Genomic DNA, 22,170 nt, shown 5'->3' with positions numbered 1-22,170 from the left:
AAGCTCTGAGCCTTGTTTTTCAGAGGAAAAGACTTGTGTTTCCTTGGATCTAGGCCACTGAACATCAGGTCTTGCGCTGAAAGTTCTGGTGTCGTGTCCGCTACCCCCCATGGTGGACCTTATTGCTTTGACTAACTTGTCCATCTGATCTAGGGAGAAACAGAAGTAGCTGGAGTCCTCCTCTGAAGATGAAGAAGAAGCAGAGGGTTCTGAGGAATCTTCGCCTTTCCTAGGTGTAGCCGAGGAATCTGAACCTGAAAAACTTGCTCCTCTTTCCTCTAAAGCCCCCGTTACACACTGCGATATCGCTAGCAATATCGCTGTAAAGTCACCGATTTTGTGACGTTGCAGCGATATTGCTAGCGATATCGCTGCATGTGATACTTACCTCCGACTGCCTCCCCCGCTGATTATCGCTGATCGTGCGAGAAGCTCCTGGACCATTCCTCGTCGGCCACTTTCTGCTGGGCTTCCTGTGGCGCCGACGAGCGACGCGTGGAGCCGGGCGGGAGGACGCAGGATCGCCGCGTCTGACGGGTAAGTAGCGATCCCCGTCCCCAGCGATGTCGCTGGTGAGATCTGCCTGTGTGGCAGCTCACTAGCGACCACCTAGCGATGCACCAGCGATCCTGACCGCGTCATATCGCTAGTCGGGATCGCTGGTGCATCGCTAGGTGTAACGGTACCCTTAGAAGACTACCCTTGTGATAAGGACTTTAGGTAATCTTTCACTTCTGTCCTAATTATCTCCCTCTGGCTTACGATGAAGTCAGGGGTTTCTTCTGCTACCTGTCGGGGGAGGGGAGAGTGTAAGGGACTGCGAATCCTAACTAGGGACTACCGCCACCCCTTTTGAACCCTACCGTCCTGTCGAACACAAATTTTTACGGTAGGCGTCTGGCAAGGGACAACTGCAGAGGGCACATTCCCTGTGTTTCAGTTTACCAGAACACTTATTCCACTAGACAGATAAAACACTAGATGGTGGCCCGATTCTAATGCATCGGGTATTCTAGAATATGGTCCAGGAAGTTCCACCACGATCAGCGATCTCACAGCGGGGGCATGGTCGCTGCTGCGTGTCACACTGAGGCTAAGTACCCACGTTGCAGAAATGCGTAAATTTCCGCAGCATTTCCGCAACTCCCACCGCGGGAAAAAAGCATGCGAATTCGCAAGTGTTTTCCCGCGATTTCCGAGTGTGAATTCAAGCACATTCAAAGCATTGCTTGGAATGTGATTGACAGGTTTGTCACACTTGTCAAGCATAGTGTTTGACAATTGTGATCAACTTTTTACTATTGATGCTGCCTATGCAGCATCAGTAGTAAAAGATAGAATGTAAAAAATAAAAAAAAATTAAAAAAAAGGTTATTCTCACCTTCCGACGGCCCCCGATCTCCTCTCCATGTTCCCGGCATCTTCCGGTCCCAGTAATGCTTAGCGCGAAGGACTGTATGTAGATGACGTCACTCTCATGAGAGCGCGACGTCATCAGCGGTCTTTCGCGCAAAACATTACTGGGACCGGAAGATGCCGCGCGCATGGAGAGTATGGGGGCCGTCGGAAAGTGAGTATATCACTATTTTTTATTTTAATTCTATTTTTTACAAGTTTATGGTACCCAGGGCCTGGAGGAGTCTCCTCTTCTCCGGACCCTGGTTACCATCTGACCTCCGTGCGGCAGGAGATGACCCGCGGAAACAGTCGGGAGATCAGCGGCTAGCGCCACAGATCTCCTGACGGTAGCAGTGGCGTGCATCGTTCGAATTCCGTGCCAATTCGCGGCCGGACTGCACCTGTCACTGATTGGATCAGCGATGTCGGATTTCCGTTAACGACAGATAGACAATTCGACGATTATACAGTAGATAAGGGAAATACTTCATCCGGGTACTTTCACGATGAACTCTTACCCAAACAGTAGGATTAGGTACCGGGTCTCAGAGGGCGGCCAGCTAAATTCTTCAGCCTGGAGGAACTCTTGCAGCTAGACTGTCCACTTGTTCGTCGATTCTTCAGCTGGGGGTCCGTATGAGGCCTCTCTGAGGTTCACTCATGCAGATGCTCCTGCACTTCCTCCTCCTGGTCCATGGGAGCTTCCGACACATCCATTGCTGCCATGGGTCAGAAGCATCCCCGCAGTGTCCCAGCACTCTTTTATGCCCCTCCCCGGAAACGGGTCAGAAGCATCCCTGCAGTGTTTCAGCACTCTTTTATAATGGACCAGGGATTCCCAGCTGGTCTTCCTCCTCCCCTGGAAATCCGGGTCAGCAGGGTTGTGGCCAGGGGTCCACCCCATTCTGGACCTCCCACAGTTAGTTCCCCCTGCCCCCAGCCACCACACCCGGTGGCCGTGACCTGGCAACGCACATAAGAAAAAGCCGGCCGGCATCCGACTTCCGGTCTCGGCGCCCCAGGCCTCACCCCCCACGCGTCACTTCTGACCCTCAAATGAGCCCACAGGGACGCACAAGAGGACGCCAGCGCGGCGCCACTGCCCGGTATGACCACAGCCTCCTGTGCACCGCAATGCCACTCGATGCAGGGCCAGAGCCGCAAGATGACCGGGCATAGGGAAGGAGACATCAGTACGGACCCAGGGGGGGGGAATACTCACCTACCGGCGCTGGCTCTTCTGGAGATGGCCATCCTCCAGACCCCAATCCAGCTGCTTCGCACACTGTCGAGGAATCCTACCCTGACCGACCGTGGCACTTCCAGGGACTCCGCACTGATCGAGGTAGGAGAACCCCTCGCTACCTGGGTCGACCAGCCGGCCTGGGATTCCTGACGATCCATAGTGGGATGATCTGTAGGGAACCCTGTCCTCCAGGAACAGGAAACCAACTGATGCATGGGAGAGGTGCCGCTCTTTTGTATCTGTAGGTTTCCTGTTCCTGAAGGGCGGATCCCCTCTCTCGGTGGTGCTGTCACGGATGCTCGAATAAACACTTGGACTCTCAGTCCACGTGGAATCAGGACACAAGTGATGTACTTTTCCAAAAATGCCTTATTCCACCAAAGGCGGGATATTTTGTTTAACAAGTCTTTATAACTCTTAATAAGTTCAACCCCATTACAAGTTTTAAAATCATTCGAAGTACCAGAGCCTCCGTCAAACACTCTGTCCAATTGCATACGCCATGCTTTTTCCCGTTCACGGAAATCCATCTGCCCTGATGGGTAACCTGGATATTTACCCTGATTATAATATTTAGCACTTGTCACTTTACACTTTCCGCACTTTATTATGTATGCTATTGGTACACACACAGTATTCATAAGGTTTTTGCAAATGGGCCAAATATTTTCTCTAGGCAGAATTATTGTGGGTGTCCCCTCTTTTTATGAATGATAGGAAAAAGGAAAAAAAGATAAATGTATTGGGTTTATTTACAGCGGCCGATGTAATTCCCCTGGTGAGAGATGTGACATTACTTTTTCCACTTGTGCGCATGTCTTCGGACAGGACTGGCTGGATGCGTCCCATCGGCACCGCCTGATGATGTGTGCATGTCACGGACGTCATCAGGGTCTTCCGTGACAAACGCAGTCATCTTGGCGCCGGATGTGACGCTGTTTCCGGTTCACGTTCCAGACACATGCACCACTAATAGCGGTATACCCGGCACCTGAGTGAGCTACATATAAGGAGAACCATGAGACAACACTGCAACAGCCCCCGGAAGAAGCCCACTTGAAACGCACGTCGGGGTGCAGCGTGCGGTTCTCGATGGCTATGGGTAAGGAATAAGTATGGGGTTACGACCTGATGACTGATTAGCGAGGGATTATTGTGATGTCTACACCTCACTAGGGGATTATACCTATGCTAATTTTTGCCTTTGGGGCCTCTTGAATTTAGTTGCACTGGCAATATATATAACTCCTTGCTGTCACTAGCGCTGCACTTGTTTTGCACCTAGGTCTCTTTCTGACACTCAGCCATATTATGGTTATTATCTCGTCTATTCATATATTTGTTAGTTATCTATTAATAAAATAATGTTAAGAAAAATATTCAGGATTGAGAGTCCTCAGTAGTTGATACATTTCAATGGCTAACTGAAAAGATGGTAATACATTGCAAGCATTACCATCTTTTCAGTTAGCCATTAAAAGGTATCAACTACTGAGGACTCTCAATCCTGAATATTTTTCTACCACTGGCTAACACGGTACAAAGATATACATCTTTCCTGTATTAAAATAATGTTGTGATTTTACTTGAAGATATTGTTATGCCCATTCATGTGCAGCAAGAGAAATTTCTTAAGTGCTGTTCCAGCTATGGCCATTAGATGTCATAGTTGTCTTTTCTGTTCATGGATTTAGAATCCTTTCCCTTTAAAGTTGTTCTGTTTAGAACCGCCCCTTCAGGTTTCCCAGGCTTGAAGCCTGTAACTATTTTCTCTCAGATCTCTGAGCTAGTCACGTGACCTGCTTTCTGCAAAATCACTGCTTCTGACAAGCGGATTCCGGTGAGGTTTTCATGCAGTTATGTGTTGTGCTATGTATCTGTGTTAACTAGCCATAATGCAGCCCCCATGATATGTGCAATGTATTTCCAGCTCCTTGTAATGTCTTTGCACTCCATGTTAGACAGATGCACCCCTGTTCAGTTAGTGCAATGCTGCAGCCTAAGTTATTTAGACATCACTCTTCACTGCATTGTCGTATTATTCAACCTCTGTAATAATGCCTGCTACTGTTATCATAGCACCCTGTATTACTGCTGTTATCTGCCAGTACTGATGCATTGTACTGTCTCTTTATAGTTTTTACCAGATCTCATCCACAATTGTGTTCACCAATCTCCTCCACTATATCATCCACCATTGTTGTTCATATCATCTCCATAAATAGACTTAAGCACCCATACAGTCTTTTTACTGGGAGAGGATGAAGGGTTTAGCTATATGCTGGAATCCACACAGCATCATATGTGGAAGAAGGCAGAACAGATATAGACTCCCTTTTTTTCTGCATGTTTAATTTATCCACAGTCGATGTGGAAACAAAATCTGCCAGAGTCCTCTTCTGAAGAGGAGGATGCTGAAGGAGATGATCCGGAAGAATCCTCATTTCCAGTACAGTCAATTGGAGTCTGACTCCCGAGAACTTAGTCTTATGTCCTTTCCCCTTAGGGTACTCTCCCTGGGATAGGGACATCATAGACTCCCTCACGTCCGCTCTAATTTCTTTTAGGCTCGTAGTAAGGTAAGATGCCTCTTCTGCTAGACACAGGCCTGACAATCTTTTTGGACAGGACTCCGACAAAGGAGACCTGCAAACGGCACATTCCTTGTGTCTTGACTTCCCTGTATACTTCTTTCCCTGGCAGGATCAGAAGAAATAAGGGGAAGACTACAGAGTGAACTTTCACAGAGATCACTTACCAATGTTGCAACGGGAAGGTACCGGATTACAAGGGGGGCAAATCTCAGCCAACACTGCAGACTCAGTACTCTGGAGGAGCTCCTGTAGCTGGACCACTCTGTTGAAACCCGACTCTCACCGGCCTGGCCATTACCCATATTGTCACGCATCTTTCGCCGGGCTGCACGGGGCTTCTGATGTTGCTGCTCGCTTGACTCCATCTGATAAACTCAGAAGCACTTAAGCATGTGCAGTGCTCAATTTAAATCCTGGGCACGCCCCCCCAGATATCTGGGTCAGCAGGTCCTAGTCCCAGCGCCTCTTCCTCCCCCAGAACTGCAAAGCCCTGGTGCGATGCGACCACCCTGCCTATGACCGAGCCACCTGTCACAGCCCGCACTGAACCAGGTTGCCCTCCCTTCCCCCAGCCACAAGTGAGACCGTGGCACCCTTGCAGCATCATCTGGCTGAGCTGGCCAGCAACTGGGACACACCCCCAGGCTCCATCCCTGACGTGTCGCAATAGCAACCCCGACCACGTCACCGGCCGAGCCACCAGACAGCCCCGCCACACGCCAGGCAGTGCCACACCAGAGACAACACAGTATCTGCAAGGCCATATTTACCACATTCTGGCACCAACAACCCAGAGCTGGTAATCCTCCAGACATCATTTCACGTGCATCGCTCACTGTCATGCGGTCCCACCCTGGACCCAGCCAATTTAGAGGACCCCTGCTGCCTGAACCAACTGGCCGGGCCTGGGATCCATCGATTCATCCATCCTTACACAGCTATGTCTGTAAGGCTAGCTTCACATTTGCGCTTTTGAGCGCAGCGACAGCCTGCGCATGGCTGCCGCTAAGCCCCGCCCCCGCTGGTAGCTGCATGCGTCCCCTATCTTTATCACTGGTGGCGCAGGCCGTGCGCAGTATGCGTTTGGCGGCGCATGCGTCCTTTTTACGGTGCGCCGAGCGCAACCAAACTGCAGCAGGTTGCGTTTGGCGCACCATGAAAAGGACGCATGCGCCGCCAAACGCATACTGCGCCCCCAGTGATAAAGATAGGGGAGGCAGGACGCATGCAGCATCATGCGCCGGTATGCGGAACTACCGGCGGAGGCGCAGCATGGGGCAGGGCTTAGCAGCGGCCGTGCGCAGGCCGTCGCTGCGCTCAAAAGCGCAAATGTGAAACTAGCCTAAGGTAAGGGTTCCCGTCTGGAACAGGAAACTGATGCGTGGGAGAGGTGCTGCCCTTTTTTGTCTGTAGGTTTCCTGGCCCTGAAGGGCAGATCCCCTCTCTCGTGGTGCCGTCATAGGAGACCAAATAAGTCAGTATAGCCCTAGGTGAATTTCTTGAGGGGTACAAAAATGGTCACTCTAGCCCTAGGCGAGTTTGAGGGGTGTAGTTTCTCAAACAGGAGAATTTCTAAAACTACTGCTGTTTTTGCATATTCTGGGGAGGGAATATGTACTCTATTTGTCACAATTGCATTCCAAAAGATGTCACTGGTGACCGTGTGTGTTCCCCAACCTTGCACCCACAAAACTACGGAGCAGCTGTTCATACATTACCAGTGCCAAAACTGTATCGGACCTCCTATCCCGATCAGCTAATCTCAGCTCCAGTGATGGTCACTTGTAAACAGCAGATTGCCAACAGTGCCATTGGTTAGCCCTCCTAACAATCTCTTATTGAGGACCCATCACATGAATCGATAATCAGCAGCATTAATCTGAAAAAAACCCTTATCTTTTTACAATGGCAGTTGGCGTGAAATCACTCACAGATAACAAGGCTTTTTGTCTCTTTATTGGGTGTTAAATAAGTTCACAAGAAAACAAAAAGTTACTCTTGGTGTACATGAAAATCAGAACAATACAACCACTTGAGGGGAGAAAGAAAATGGGGGGGGGGGGGGGGGACACAGAAGAGATGTAAAAACAGAATCTTATCCCAGAAATGGGAAACTGATATTTTCAGTGCGATGGATATGCAACGCGCTTCATACCACAGTGCGTTCAGCGGTTTGCTAACTTTGAACGAAAAAAAAATCTTACGGAAAGAAATCTAGAAAGGTCTCTGAAGAGTGGGAGGCAGGTGGGAAAATGAAAACAAAAAAAAAAAAAAACCAAAACACACCTATTACGTGACCAAGTATGAAGGTAAGTGACAGTAAACAAACTATGGATTATTGCCTTGGTCTTAAGTGACATCTCAGCCCCTAAATGAGCTGAACCGGCACTGTGCCATAGTAGCTATGGGAGGGGGACTGTCATGTAGAACAAGGTGTGATGAGCATCAATGTACAACAATTGACCGGTTTTTGCAGCAGAGCCCTCGATGGCAGCAGGTGCTCTCACTAGCTTACATGTGCACCTGGCAAAAGATGAAGGAAAAAAAAAAAAAAAAAAAAAACACACTGCCAGGCTTTCGTGTCACTATTTTCAGTGCAGGTTTTAGTTAACCCTGTCAGGAAGCTCAAGAAATTCCAAGTTTGAAAAAAGGTAAAGGAGGACAAAAAAAAAAAAAAAAAAAAAAGGTTCTGTTCAGATAATGGTGCAAAAGCACCCCTTAGAAAGGGGAAGCTAGGAACCGAAATTATGGAAAAATTGTGCTCTAGGACTCCAGTTTAGATGGAGTCGGTGGGAAGGTGTAAGAGGGGGACATTATGAATGTTTAGTTTGTCTTTTCTTTTCTGAAAATTAGATGGAAAGGGGTTAGGGTAAGACCAGATCAGTCAGGCCAATACCATTGGGAATTATATGTCCATCCAGAAGAAATGCTATGACTATTTACACTTCTGGTTTGGGTTTCTTTCCCACTTTTGCAAGCTGCATCATATCCTCTGTGTGATAACCTGACTAAAGAAGTCACTATTCCAAAATCAGGGTTTCCAAAAAAATTAAAAACAAAAATAGTAAATATGAAAAAAAAAAAAAAAAAAACACAAACAAACCCCATATCTCAAAAAGACAAGACATTGTGACAAATGCCAATTACCGTCCCTATCACAATTCATATTGCCTTTATGGCTACGCCATCGTCCCAAAGCAATGATAAGCTCTTTGCATTTTCTAGAGTTCGGTGCATGCCTTTTTTTTCATAGGTTTCTTTTGGTAAAGTTTTTATTTTAAATATTGCTCTTACTGTGCTTGGAACAATCTGCATAAAAGCGTTAGAAGCACAAAGAGTTTGATAAATCTGAACGATCACGCTGACAAGTGTGCAGAGTTTAACAAAATTATACATAGATCAAATTGTTATTTCAGCCACATATTTTTTTTGTTGGGGGGGGGGGGGGGTGAATTAAAATACACAAAAACATGTTATTCACCATCCAGCTCACTTGCTTGCCCATTACATCCTTTCAAATACAACATTTCTACGCTAGACTAACAGCAACAAGGACAAAAAAAAAAGAAAAGCCAATGGCACCAACTGCAGGATTTCAAATCATGTCCTAGTACATGGGAAGCACTTTTTTTTTTTTTTTTTTAAATGGACTGGTAAACAGCATTCCATCCTAGGCACCCCAGTAAAAAAAAGTGATGCAATTCACCTTTATGGTCTGGGATCGTTGCTGTATCTAGAACTGTAATGCAACAAATCCAAAATGCTCCCAACCTCGTTGGGACGTCTGACTACAAGAACCTTAAAATGGCGACCATAGCATGTTCTACTTTTGGGTGCCAATTACAATGTAGATTCACTCTGTTGTTTAACTCTGAAGTAAGCCAGTTTTTTTTTTTTTTTTTTTTTTTAATAAGATCAATGAAAACTGCCATTTTGCACACCAGTTGTGATGAACAGCGGGCATGAGCAAGATGTGTTAAATCCATGAATCTCTTAATTTGGCACATCTTTCAGCTACCGTGCACCGCCGTAAGAAACGTACTCTAGGCAGACTGGAGTACATCATGTCTGCCCTAAATTCAGTCCACTTCTGTTGCGTAAATTATGACGACTTTGTTGGCCGCGTCCTGTCCCAGCGAAACTCCTCACAGAAAGTTGTCGAGGCTGGCATATTTGAAAAACAAAACACCAAGAGGTCCTAAATTTTTGCACAAAAGTGGTGCAAAAACGGTCAAAATTTTTCAAACAAGTATGCCATAATTCTTGGTGAAAACACTGAGGAAAGTTGGATTTAAAAAAAAAAATGAATAAATATGATGAAATTCTTTTTATATAATCCAATTCTATTTATTTTCAAATATTACTGGGCAATCTGTGCTTTCAGTGCAGTACTATGATATCTATGACTAGGCATTAGCCAACAATACAAAAGCGAATTAAAAAACCCCAAAAAAAACAGTGGTAAACAATCTTTGTTCTTCCCATTCCACACAAACTTTCCAAAAATACCTTGGGCTCATGCCATTAGCAAGAATATGAAATCATTTTCTCCTCCATTAGTGGGCGCAAAATATTATAGGATAGAAAACACAGTATTCTTTAAGTCTCTAAAGCACAATCTCGTTGCTTCTACTTAAGATACATTATTTTTTTTTTTTATTTTTTTTAAATATGTTTTTGCAAATGAAAACTGGGCAAGTCATTCATGCTACTCTCCTGCATTCAGAAAGGCACTGATCGATTACAGTGTTACTTATTTATCTCCTAGTTTTTCAAGAGAATAGAAAATTGCCAAAGACTCCAGAAGTCTCCGAATGGCAGAAGTAGCTGTAGGTGGCAGAACTAACTACAGCTCCTAAAAAGAGAAAAAAAAAAAAAAAAATGGTTGAAAGGGAGTTTAAAAAAAAACAAAAAAAAAAAAACAAAAAAAAAAAAACCCTAGAGGGTTTAAAAACTGGATGCAGGATTTCTACAAACACATCCATTCTTCATCTGACAGCACAATTTAATCTAGCTACAACTAAGTATACCAGCTTGCCAGAAAGGGAAAACAAAAATAAACGCGAAAAAAAAAAAAAAAAAAAAGATTGTTACCCTACCTATACTGCAAGAAAAGGGAAAAAAATAAAATAAAAAGCACACAAACATCTAAAGTGGTAACTAAACAGGCTCCAGAGGAAACAGAAGTGAGGGCAAGGTCTCGTCTCAGCGCTCCGATCTTAAGACGCTTGTTCACAGCTGAGTGCGAGAGAACAGTTCCTCTCGGCATATATCAGCCCAGTCGTGTCCGCCCTCGGAAGCCGTATCGGAGCTTGAACTGTCGCTTGAGTAGATCTTCTTCCTGAAGCAACTGGATGTTACCGCACCACTGAAGTCAATGGTGATTTTTGCTTTGTTACATGCAGATGTCTACAAAACAGAAAAATAAAAATAAATTTTTTTATGAAATTAGTTCAAGTGCACATTCATCATCAGAATTGTGAAATGAAAAGTTTGGTGGAGCTGGCTGAAATATCACCAGGTGTGGTGCTGCAGCTAAGTGCTCGATTAATTACCCCTTTTTTTGTTTTTATCTATTTTTAATATTTGTTCCCCTTTAAAATTAAGCGTTTGCTGGTTTCCTATGTTCGCCATTGTGGTTTTGGTTTCCATGGGCATTTTGCTGATTCAATTGCAACTTTTTAAAAAGTAGCAAAGAAAAAACTTACAAGGTTCTCTGGTCACCGTTTTTGGTTTCTGTTTTTTTTGCTCCTCTTCTGAGATAATTTTATAAATGTGCTCCTGCTGTGGACTGTAATGGCTGCGTCTAACCGTACAGGGACATGGTCTGATCATACCACAGCTCCAGGGGAGGAAGAAAAAGCGGGGAGTGGAGGACAGTAAACACAGCTACATGCCGGACCGCTTTGTTTTTTTTTTTTAAAATGCGCGAAATCTCTCTCGACACTGCACATGTCAGTGTACGTCTTTGCTCAGTGACTGAAAAAAGTCACGTGCAAGCATTCTGGGAAATCCGACTTTGGCGCTCGTTTTGCCGACCGCATGGCCGACTTCACGCTGTGGTCGGGTTTCGGTCGGCGAAACCCGACGACTTATGAATCTGGCCGACCTGTTTCGCTCAACTCTACAGCAGATACATTGCGCAGCTGCCCCAGCTTCTCTGGTAAGGACGCATTTTGCACTGATCACCAATTCCTGGCATACTATAGTAACTACATAATTCTATGTGTGTGCTGAACGGCCAAGATGATCAATACGTTATACAATTAAAGGTTTTTTTTTTCTCATATCAAGTTGTTTCTAACACCTTGCAACCTTCTGATTTTTTTTTTTTTTGCATTTTAGTTGACAATGAATGAGCCAGCGGTCACCGAAGTATCACAACAACAGGTACGGGGGTCTTCTGCAGACCCCCGGCTGTCATGATCATGTGACAGGGGCACCGATAGGTGTGATTAACAGTGGGACTTAACCCGCAGCTGTTGAGTCACTTTATTAAATCGTCCATCAAGTGCGGAAAGATGCGGGCTAAGCATCAGAGACCGCATAAAAAGCACGGACATGACGACCTTTGGTGTAAATATACATCAATGGTCAAGAAGGGGTTAAATTGCTTTCCAATTTGACGCATTAATATAATGCATTCTTGAGAGCATTAATGCTATAGTTTGTAGATCATCCTGCTAGCGAGTAGTCTCAGGGGTAGCCGGTTTCTAGGCGAGGAGCACGCTTGCAAGCTCTTGCTGGTATAGTGCTGCTCTGACGTTGGTTGGAGCAGTCTCCCTGCACTCCTCCAATATTGCCTCTGCTTGCGGCATGGTAGAGCATACGCTTTGAGTCAAAAGGCTCAGTCGTGTTACTGGCAAAACTATCCATCGTCAAGAGCGTACCACCTCCAGGGGGAATGAGGAGTTATAGGAGGCTGGGAAGTGGAGCACTCCTGAAGAGTCATCGAGAATAACCCTTTAAGTTGGTATGCTGCTAAACCAATTCGACAATGACATACAAATGCGGGAAGGGGTAGACATGGGCAGCTATGGACCTGCAGCAGCTGATCTTCTGGTAAGGCCGGGGTCATACTTGAGAAACTCGCACAAGTCTTGCGTCTCAATACCCGGCACTGCTGCCGGCACTCGGAGCGCTCAGCTGCACAGAAATACATGCAGCTGCACACTCCAGTCCCGAGTGTCGGCGGCAGTGCCGGGTATTGAGACACGAGACTCGTGCGAGTTTCTCACAAGTGTGACCCCAGCCTAAGTCACATAAGCGATTGTCAACTGATGGCAGGGGGGGCTGTGTTACTCTTAACAGCAGCATACCCCAGGAGAATTATTATATGCCATTCCCATCTCATATGGTCATGGTAGCTCCATCTTATTGATAATGGGGCCCCATCCCATGCTGCCGTCAGTGAGAAGATGGTTACAGCACCCAGACACATGAATGGGAATCCCAACCACATCTCCAGCGATGGCAGAGGTGAGTCCTGCATATTCTATAGTTCTGCCTTAGATATATGACCTGGAACAAGCCTGGTAATTTGCATTGGGGCGTTAAACCGATACCATGTGCTCCTACGGGTATATTATGTCTAGCATGGGGTGTATATGATGGAAACTACAAAACAAGTCTGAAAACCACATTACCTACTTTCTCAATCTCAAGAGGATGCCAAGCAGCGCAGGGAATGTCCTTCCCACCTTTATGATCTACACAGCTTTCTTCTTTCACATCTGATTAGAGAGCAGAGGAAAATAAGCAAATAGTAATGCAAAACATGCTACATCTACATAATATAATACATACACACGTTGCGTCTGTGTAATAAATTTTTTTTTTTTTTTTTAACTCATTTCTTAAAAGATCAGTTAAGAAAGGATGGACTACAGCAAACCAGAGATCCTCGTGAAAATGTAATACTGTTTGTGTATAAGGATCCATAAGAGCTGTCTACGGACTAGAAGCATTCAGCTGGCCGGACACCATCAGGCACCAGTCACAACCACCATTAGCAAAGTTTAACAAATTTCCTTACGGTCACAGCAGGATCCAGGGATTAATGGAGAGTACAGGGCCTTCTGCCACCAGCACTGCTTTTCATTAACAGCATTTATGCCCTGTAGGTTGATGCTCAGAGAAGGATACTGGAATGAAAAAAAAAAAAAGTGCATTAATTTTATGAGTATTTGCTCTGGAACACATAAAACCTAATATTAATCAGGGCTGTGGAGTCGGAGTCCATTTTGGTGGAGTTGGTATAAAATGGATCGACTCGTAAGATATATAATAAATTGGGTACAATGCAGGAGGTGATAAAGGTTTTCATAAGAATTGAAATTGAGTCGTCGGAGTTGGTGGTTTGGCTTAACCCCTTACTGAGTGCTGACAGGATAGTACAGCAGCAGTCTGTATCCCCTGCTTTGAGGTGACATGTGCCCGCAATAGGCACGAGCATAACCGTGATCTGCCTGGCATATTAACTAGTTCAATCCCGCTGTCAAACGCTGACAGCAGGCATTTAACTAGTACTTCCGGCACCGAAAATGAGCGCATCGTCGACCCCCGTCACATGATCGGGGGTCAGCAACATGTTGCCATGACAGAGGTCTCAGAGACCTCTATGGTTGTTGCCGGCAGATTGCTATGAGCGCCACCCTGTATTTCTGCTACAATAACGGGCGACCAAAAGAACGTATCTGCACAAATGTGGTATCATTAAAAACATCAGCCCGGCACACAAAAAATAAGCTCTCACCCAGCCCAAGAAAACGAAAAATGGCGACTCTACGGGTCTCAGAAAATTGCGCTTTTTTTTTTTTTAAGCAAACTTTGGAATTTTTTTCCCACCACTTAGATAAAAGAGAACCTAGAACATGTTTGGTGTCTACGAACTCGTAATGACCTGGAGAATCATAATGGCAGGTCAGTTTAAGTATTTAGTGAATCTATGTATAACACCAAGACCCATGAGGTAAAAATAGCACAACTCATGAATATGAACAAAATAATGCGTATACCATGCCAGTAAAACTATTTACGTTATTCCATAATTCAAAAAGAATAAAAAATAATATGCAAAAACACAGTATCAAGACAGCTACAGAATTGACATAGGAGAAAACGACAGAAGCCTGGCCTACTGAATATGCAAATTAGAGCTCATTGCAATACACAGATATTACCACAGTCCATATTAATCATATGTTGGTATTGCAGTACAAAGACCGCATTTATACCATCTAATAGTGGATACTGGGTTCAAAAGACAAAAGTCTATTCATGGCACTTACATGTAAATGTGGCCGGCTAGTGCGGTCCTCCACCAGCGCCCCAACGCGCGTTTCGTCCCTTCGTCAGGAGGCGAACGCTGTGAGGAGGGGGTTTGTGTCTTAAATACATGTAGCGGTGATTGCAAATCTAATGCCGCTGTGCATCCGGATCATACAGCACACACCTCTGGTACATAGCGCGCGTGCGCCGCTGACACGCTCCACCAGTCGGACACCATGATCTGCGGCCGTGGAAAGCAAACACGTCATGAGCAGTCATGGTGACGGCGCATGCGCCCTGCCTCCAGTGTCCGCTCGTTAAACACTGTCTCCCGTATCATCTGCATATCCGGTATGACGCGTGCAGCGCTGCCAGCTCCATTGATGCTATGCACAGCGGCATTAGATTTGCAATCACCACTACATGTATTTAAGACACAAACCCCCTCCTCACAGCGTTCGCCTCCTGACGAAGGGACGAAACGCGTTGGGGCGCTGGTGGAGGACCGCACTAGCTGGCCACATTTACATGTAAGTGCCATGAATAGACTTGTCTTTTGAACCCAGTATCCACTATTAGATGGTATAATTGCAGTCTTTGTACTGCAATACCAACATATGGTTAATATAGACTGTGGTAATATCTGTGTATTGCAATGAGCTCTAATTTGCATATTCAGTAGGCCAGGCTTCTGTCGTTTTCTCCTATGTCAATTCTGCAGCTGTCTTGATACTGTGTTTTTGCATATTTTTTATTCTTATTTTTGAATTATGGAATAAAGTAAATATTGATTTTACTGGCATGGTATATTCATTATTATATTATATTCTTTTGTGGTTGATTTAGTGAATCTAGCAAAAAACGTGTGGGATTGCACTTTTTTTTGCAATATCACCGCACTTGGAGTTTTTTTTTTTCCCAGTTTTCAAGTACACGACATGGTAAAACCAATGGTGACGTTCAAAAGCACAACTCGTCCCGCAAAAAATAAGCCCTCACATGGCCATATTGACAGAAAAATAAAAAAAAGTTATGGCTCTGGAAAGAAGGGAGCAAAAAATGAAAAATGCTCTTGTCATTTAGGGGTTAATGACTCCACAGCCACGGTATTAATGGAAAGGAATTTTAAGAGGGGATCTTTAACACTGACGAACAATACTCATCTCCCTCAGTATAGCAAAGTACCAAAATACAACATATTTGCCATGGATAAGGCCGGTCTCACACACACACCAGTGTTTCAGGGTATGTGATGCACAGGATGGCAGCCAAGGGTGGGGGGAAAGTCTCCTGACCAGAACACGACAGCCTAATTAATAGGTCCATCCTCAACCATGAAGCATGGATGTAAGAAACCGCCTGGTAAAGTCTGGATTCATACAGTCTCTTGTCCAAAGAAGGGGGAGAAAAAAAAAAAAAAAAAAAAAAAAAAAAAAAAAGAGGGGGCTTGTTTTTTGCAGAATGAGTTGAGCTTTTGAATGATACTATTTGTTTCTCTCATAGGATGTACTGGACTACAGTAAAAAAAAAATCCAAGTATGTTGTGGGGGGGGGGACCCACAAACTTTCACTTGTGTAGCCATTTTCTGAGACCCATGATGTTTTTAATTTTTGGAAACTGGGGCTGTTTGATGGCCTATTTTTTGCACCCTGAGCCAACATTTTTATGGCTACCATCTTGGGGTAGATTCAATGCTTTGATCAGCTTTTATTGCAATGTTGTGGCTGGCAAAAAAAAAAAAAAAAAATAGGTATTAGACCTACCGGTAATGATGTTTCCAGGAGTCCATCCTGACAGCACCATGGAGGACGTCCTCCTCCTCCTTACTGGGACAGGAAAACACGAGAGGTTAAAAGGCCCCGTCCCACCCCTTTCCCTCAGTGACTTAACAAGTACCACAGCGTGGATAATGCTTTAACTCTTTTAATGGTATCATCATATTACATCATATGACATAACTTAACATAACCTATCCGGGAGGGAACTACCCGTGCTGTCAGGATGGACTCCTGGAAACATCATTACCGGTAGGTCTAATACCTATTTTCCAGGACGTCCACCTGACAGCACCATGGAGAGTACCAAAGCACTTCCTCAGGGTGGGATCGCCGCCTGGAGAACTTTTCTCCCAAATGCGGTATGTTGGCCTGATAGCACGTCAAGTTTGTAATGCTTGCAAAATGTATTCAGGCTGGCCCAGGTTGCCGCTCTACAAATCTGCTCGACTGAGGCGCCTGCGCGCTCGGCCCAGGAGGCTGAAACTGCCCTAGTAGAGTAGGCCCTTAAGGTATCTGGTGGGTTGGCGCCTTCCGACTGGTAGGCGTCTGAAATTACTGATGTGATCCATCTTGCGATGGACGCCTTAGAGGCTTTTCTCCCCCTATTTTTACCCCCGAAGAGGATGAACAGGTTTGAGTCAATACGCCAGTCATTGGTGGCCTCTAGATAGCTTATAACTGCCCGTCTTACGTCTAGGGAGTGGAGACGCTGTTCTTTCTCATTGCGGGGATTGCTGCAGAAGAATGGTAGCACTATCTCCTGATTTATATTCTGGTAAGAGACTACCTTGGGGATAAAAGCCGGATCTAATCTTAAGGTTATATGATCGTCTCTGATCTGGAGATATAGATCCTTGGTGGACAGGGCATGGATCTCCCCTATTCTTTTGGCCGTGGTGATGGCTACGAGGAAAGCAGTCTTTCGAGAGTGAGTCGAAATGGACATTCTATCACTAGGCATGTAGGGGTCCCTACATAAAGATCTGAGTACCAGGCCGAGGTCCCAGGGCGGGGTGAGCTGCCTAATTGTGGGGCGAAGACGCTGCGTGGCCTTTATGAATCTTACCACTCAAGGATGGGAGGCTAAAGGGTAGTCGAAGGCGGCGCTCAAAGCCGAGATCTGGACCTTTAACGTGCTGGGTTTAAGCCCCTTATTATATCCTGACTGCAGAAAGTCTAGGACACTAGGGAGGTCAGGGGTACCTGCCGAGAGGTCGGACCTGCCACCTTCCAGGCAGAATCTCTTCCATATTTTTCTGTAGATTGCGGATGTTACCGGTTTCCTGCTGGCCAGTAGAGTGGCTATGACCTGCTCAGATAAGCCCTTTGCTCTCAGGATGTCCCTTTCAGGATCCATGCCGAGAAGCGTAGCCTTGCTGGGTCTGGATGGCGAATCGGCCCCTGGTGGATAACATCTCCCTTCAGGGGTAGCTCGACTGGGTTTCCTACTGCCATGGCTCCTAGCAACAGAAACCAGCTTCTCTTTGGCCAGTATGGCACTATTAATATCACCGACACGCGGTCCTCGCAGATCTTCCCGAGTACCGCCGGTATCAGCGCCAGTGGTGGGAATGCATACAAGAGGGGTTCCGTCCAGGCCTGGCTCAGGGCATCTACTCCGTCCGGGTGGTCTGCTGGGTTCAAGGAGTAGAATCTGGTGACCTTTGAGTTCTTCCGGTTTGCAAACAGGTCTATCCTGGGGGTCCCCCAACGCTGACAAAGCTGATGGAAGATTTCTTCGTTTAGTTCCCACTCTGTCGGGCTGACCCGCTGTCTGCTTAGATAGTCTGCTACTACGTTCTGAGAACCCTCTAGGTGGATTGCCGTTATGGAGAGGACCACCTCTTCTGCCCAGGCGAATATTCGTCCTGCGAGTGCCTGGAGTGGTCGATGTCTCGGACCTCCCTGGTGCTTCAGGAATGAGACTGCCGTTGTGCTGTCGGACAATATCCGGACATGTCGATTTCTCACTACCGACCGGTTCTGATGCAGGGCTTCCCAGACCGCATAGAGCTCCCTGAAGTTGGAGGATCTGCTTCTGATGCTGACCGGCCATCTTCCCTGAAAAATTCTCCCTTCTACATGGGCTTCCCATCCCCACGTACTGGCGTCTGTGGTGATTACCACGTACGGCAAGGTTGTCCATAGCACGCCCACCTGTAAGTTCTGGGGCTGTATCCACCACCGCAGGGATCTTCTTACAGTGTCTGGTAAGGATATGGGCCCGTCGAGAGAATCCTGACGCCTGTTCCATCCTGCGAGGATTTCCTTTTGCAGGGGCTTCGAATGGGACTGGGCCCATCTGACGCATGGAATGCAAGCCGTCATCAGACCCAGAACTTCCATTGCACCTCTTATGGAGGAGCGATGTCTCAGTAGTCCCTTGACTCTGTCTTGAATTGTTTGCTGCTTTTTTCTCGGTAGCCGGGATATTCTGTCTCTTGAATCCAGAAGGACTTCCAGGAAGATCTTCCTGCTTTCTGGTTTAAGGTCTGACTTCTGGTCGTTGATCAGCCAGCCGAGATACTCCAGTGTTCGGATCATTCGGCTCCTGTCCTGGATGAGCCTTTCTTCTGATCCTGCGACTAGGAGAAAGTCATCTAGATACGGTATTATAATGACTCCCTGCTTTCTCAGGTAGGCTACCACCTCCGCTACCAGCTTTGTAAATATTCGGGGGGCCGAAGCCAGCCCGAACGGAAGGCACTGGAAGTGGCAGGTCCGGGATGGTAGACTGATTGCGAATCTTAATAAGCCTTGAGATGCGGGATGGATGGGGACCTGATAGTATGCACTCTTCAAATCCAGAGTACACATGACAGCATCCCTGTCTAAGTTGAATCGCTGAGCGTATCGATTCCATTCGAAACCTTTTGTATACCACCCAGGCATTTAGGGGTTTTAAGTTTATGATTGTTCTGGCCTCGCCAGATGGTTTTGTAATGGACAATAGGGAAGAGTAATGACCTTTTCCCCTCTCCTGCTGCGGAACTGGCACTATGACCTCTGACCGGAGCAGGTCCTGTAGATCTGCCCACATGGTAGAGTCTTCCGGGACTACGGTGGGGGCGATGTATCTGTCGGGGGGGAGGGGAATAACATTCTATGCTGTACCCTTCTGTGATGGTTCTGAGGACCCACCGGTTCTGGGTTACCTGGCGCCACCTTGCTGCGAATCGTCGCAGTCTTCCCCCGACACCTATGGCGTCATTGCCTTCTAGACCTGGAGGATGACGCGAAAAGAGGGGCCTTGCTTCTCCCCCCTTGGCTCTGAGTGTTTCTAAAGGAGCCCCTGTTGGATCTAAGCTCCTAAAATCGGTCTGTCTTCTGAAAAAGGACCCTCTACGAAAGGACTGGGGACGCTTGGGTTTTTTCTTCTGGAAACCCCTTGTTTTTGTCAGACACCTGCTCTAGGATGCTATCTAGAGCTGGCCCGAACACCGTTGAGCCTGAAAAGGGGATGGAGCAAAGCTTTGCCTTTGAAGCGTTATCCCCAGACCAAGACTTCAGCCAAACCGCTCACTTAGCTGCGTTGGAAAGGGAGCTGTTTCTGGCTGCGAATCTTACTGACTCGGCCGATGTATCTGAAAGGAACGCAGTGGTGGATCTCATCAGAGGGAGGGAAGCTAGGATCTCAGATCTAGGGGTCTTGTTGGATAAATGCTCTTCCAACTGCCCCACCCATAGGAACATGGACCTGGCCACTGAGGTGGCTGCTATGTTAACCTTAGTAAGGGCAGCTGCCGATTCCCATGTTCTCTAACAGAATATCCGCCTTCTGGTCCATCGGGTCTCTGAGACTTGATGAGTCCTCGAAGGGGATGGCGGTTTTTTTGGTCACCCTAGCTACAGGAACATCGATTTTAGGAATTTCCTCCCACAATCGTGTTTCCTCTGGGTCAAAGGGCAGTCGGCTCTTAAAGTCCCGAGACAGTACAAGTCGCCGTTCTGCCTCTTTCCATTCTTCTAGGACCATTGTCTTAATGTGTTCGCTTACGGGGAACACAAGTTTGTTTCCGAGCGACCAGTCCCCCAAACATCAGGTCCTGTCGGGACTGCGGTTTTGGAACATCCTCTATCTGCATGGTGTTCCTTACCGCCTGCACCAAGTCCTCGGTGTCCTCTAACTTAAACAGGTATTTCCTGCCTTGGTCCCTCCTGTCCGTCGGGATCTCCCCCTCCTGGGGATCCGAGTCCCGGGGGTCTGACCCTTCAGGCGAATTTGTCTCCGAGGCTAGCTCCATCTCCCACCTCGGCCGCTTCCGGCTTGGCCCCGGACTAGGGGTCTGCTGCCGTGAGAGACTGGATCTGGAGGCCTGTACTTCCTCCCGAATCAAGGATCGCATCTCGGCCAGGAGGGACGGCTGCTCGTCTCTTACGACCCTTGAAGTGCAGGGTCCGCAGAGAGTCTTGGTATAGTTGTCTGGCAGCTTTACCCTGCAAACCGGGCATCTGACAGACTTAGATGTGGCCTTTACCGAGTCCTTAACCTCTGTCGGGGGGGCTGGGGTACCCTTCTCCTGTACGATACAGAACAGGGATAGTCGGGTCAGTTGCCCTGGGCTGCGGGGAAGGCCTTGTGGGGGTTGGATTGCGCCAGGCGCACTTACCCCTCTGTCAGCTGGCGCCTCTGGGTCCATACCACTGAAGCAGCTGTTGCCTGCGGTGAGCTGCTAGCGTGCGGTGAACTCCTGGTGTGCGGTGAGCTGCTGGCGTGCGGTGAGAGCTGCTGGCGTGCACTGAGCCGCTAGTGTGCCCAGGCTGCTGGCGCGCCGTTTTCAAATCGGTGCGTGACGTCATGGCCGCGCGCCAGCCACTTCCGCTTCCTGTTCTGAAGCCCCGCCCACCGAGCGTCCTGTAATGGCGCCCATCCGGCTTTCTGCGGGGACCCGGCTCCAGCTGCCCTGGGTTCTCTCTCTCGCGGTCTGTATGTCGCGCCGGCATCGCTCGCTGCCTGCGGGGACCCGGGCGACTGCCGCGCGGCCTGGAGCAGAGAGCCTCCCACCGGGAGGAGCGGCTTCCTCCAGGAGCGACGTCCTGCTCCTGGCTTTGGGGCAGAGGGACTCCCCACCGGGAAGTGTCGGCCCTGGGCATCCTGACAGGGGGAAGGATTGGACCGGCCGCCCGATCCCCTGCGCCCTCAGGTAATCTTCCTGCTCCTCTCGTATGTCCCTCCGTGCAGGGACAGGAAAGACACTGAGGGAAAGGGGTGGGACGGGGCCTTTTAACCTCTCGTGTGCTTTCCTGTCCCTGTAAGGAGAAGGACGTCCTCCATGGTGCTGTCAGGTGGACGTCGTGGAAAAAGGAATTCTGGAGTTATGCTGTTAACCGATCAGATTCATTTTATATTTTGATAGATTGGACTTTTACAAAGGAAGTGATACCAAATATGTATTTTTTTTTACTTTCAATGGGGCAAAAGGAGGCGATTTGAGCTTTAACTTTATTTATTAGTCCCCTTAGGAGACTTGACGCTGCGATCATCGCTTGTGCTATACAGAGCAGGGCTTCAGCTCTACTATGCAGGGCTGTGGAGTCAGAGTCCATTTTGGTAAGGTCGGTATAAAATGGACCAGCTGACAATTATAAATTGTGTACAGTAGTACAATCTAGGATGTGCTGTAAATTTTTTCATAAGAATTCGGGAACATTATGAAATGTCCTCTAAACGTCTATGCTGCTCCTGATTGAGGATCTCGGCTTTTAGTTGACATGAATCTGTGCTGCACTTTATGTACATGCTCAGTAATGACCAGTGCTGTGAGGTCATAGATGAGATGAATCTGTGCTGCACTTTATGCACATGCTCAGTAGTGACCAGTGCTGTGAGGTCATAGATGAGATGAATCTGTGCTGCACTTTATGTACATGCTCAGTAGTGAC

At 47.2% G+C, this 22,170-nt stretch overlaps 1 protein-coding gene across 3 annotated transcripts in view; it reads right to left on the bottom strand.

Annotated features, from left to right (window-relative positions):
* Nucleotides 1–7,176: 7,176 nt before the first annotated feature.
* KIAA0232 (KIAA0232 ortholog) overlaps nucleotides 7,177–22,170 on the bottom strand; it is a 40,266-nt gene continuing 25,272 nt past the window's right edge. For 2 of the 3 annotated variants that reach the window (XM_073574525.1, XM_073574524.1), the window contains exons 7-9: nucleotides 13,274–13,382; nucleotides 12,889–12,971; nucleotides 7,177–10,647 (exon numbers count right to left, since the gene is read on the bottom strand). In XM_073574525.1, coding sequence (XP_073430626.1) covers nucleotides 10,471–10,647; nucleotides 12,889–12,971; nucleotides 13,274–13,382 — 369 coding nt within the window. In that variant the 3' untranslated portion in view covers nucleotides 7,177–10,470. Of the gene's footprint in view, nucleotides 10,648–12,884; nucleotides 12,972–13,273; nucleotides 13,383–22,170 lie in introns of all 3 variants that reach the window. The other variant, XM_073574526.1, reaches the window with a different exon arrangement.

This window comes from Dendrobates tinctorius, unplaced genomic scaffold, assembly GCF_039654945.1.
Source record: "Dendrobates tinctorius isolate UK_male_01 unplaced genomic scaffold, ASM3965494v1 ptg000039l, whole genome shotgun sequence".
Taxonomy (NCBI): Eukaryota; Metazoa; Chordata; class Amphibia; order Anura; family Dendrobatidae; genus Dendrobates; species Dendrobates tinctorius.
This window is presented reverse-complemented; position numbering and strand designations above follow the sequence as displayed.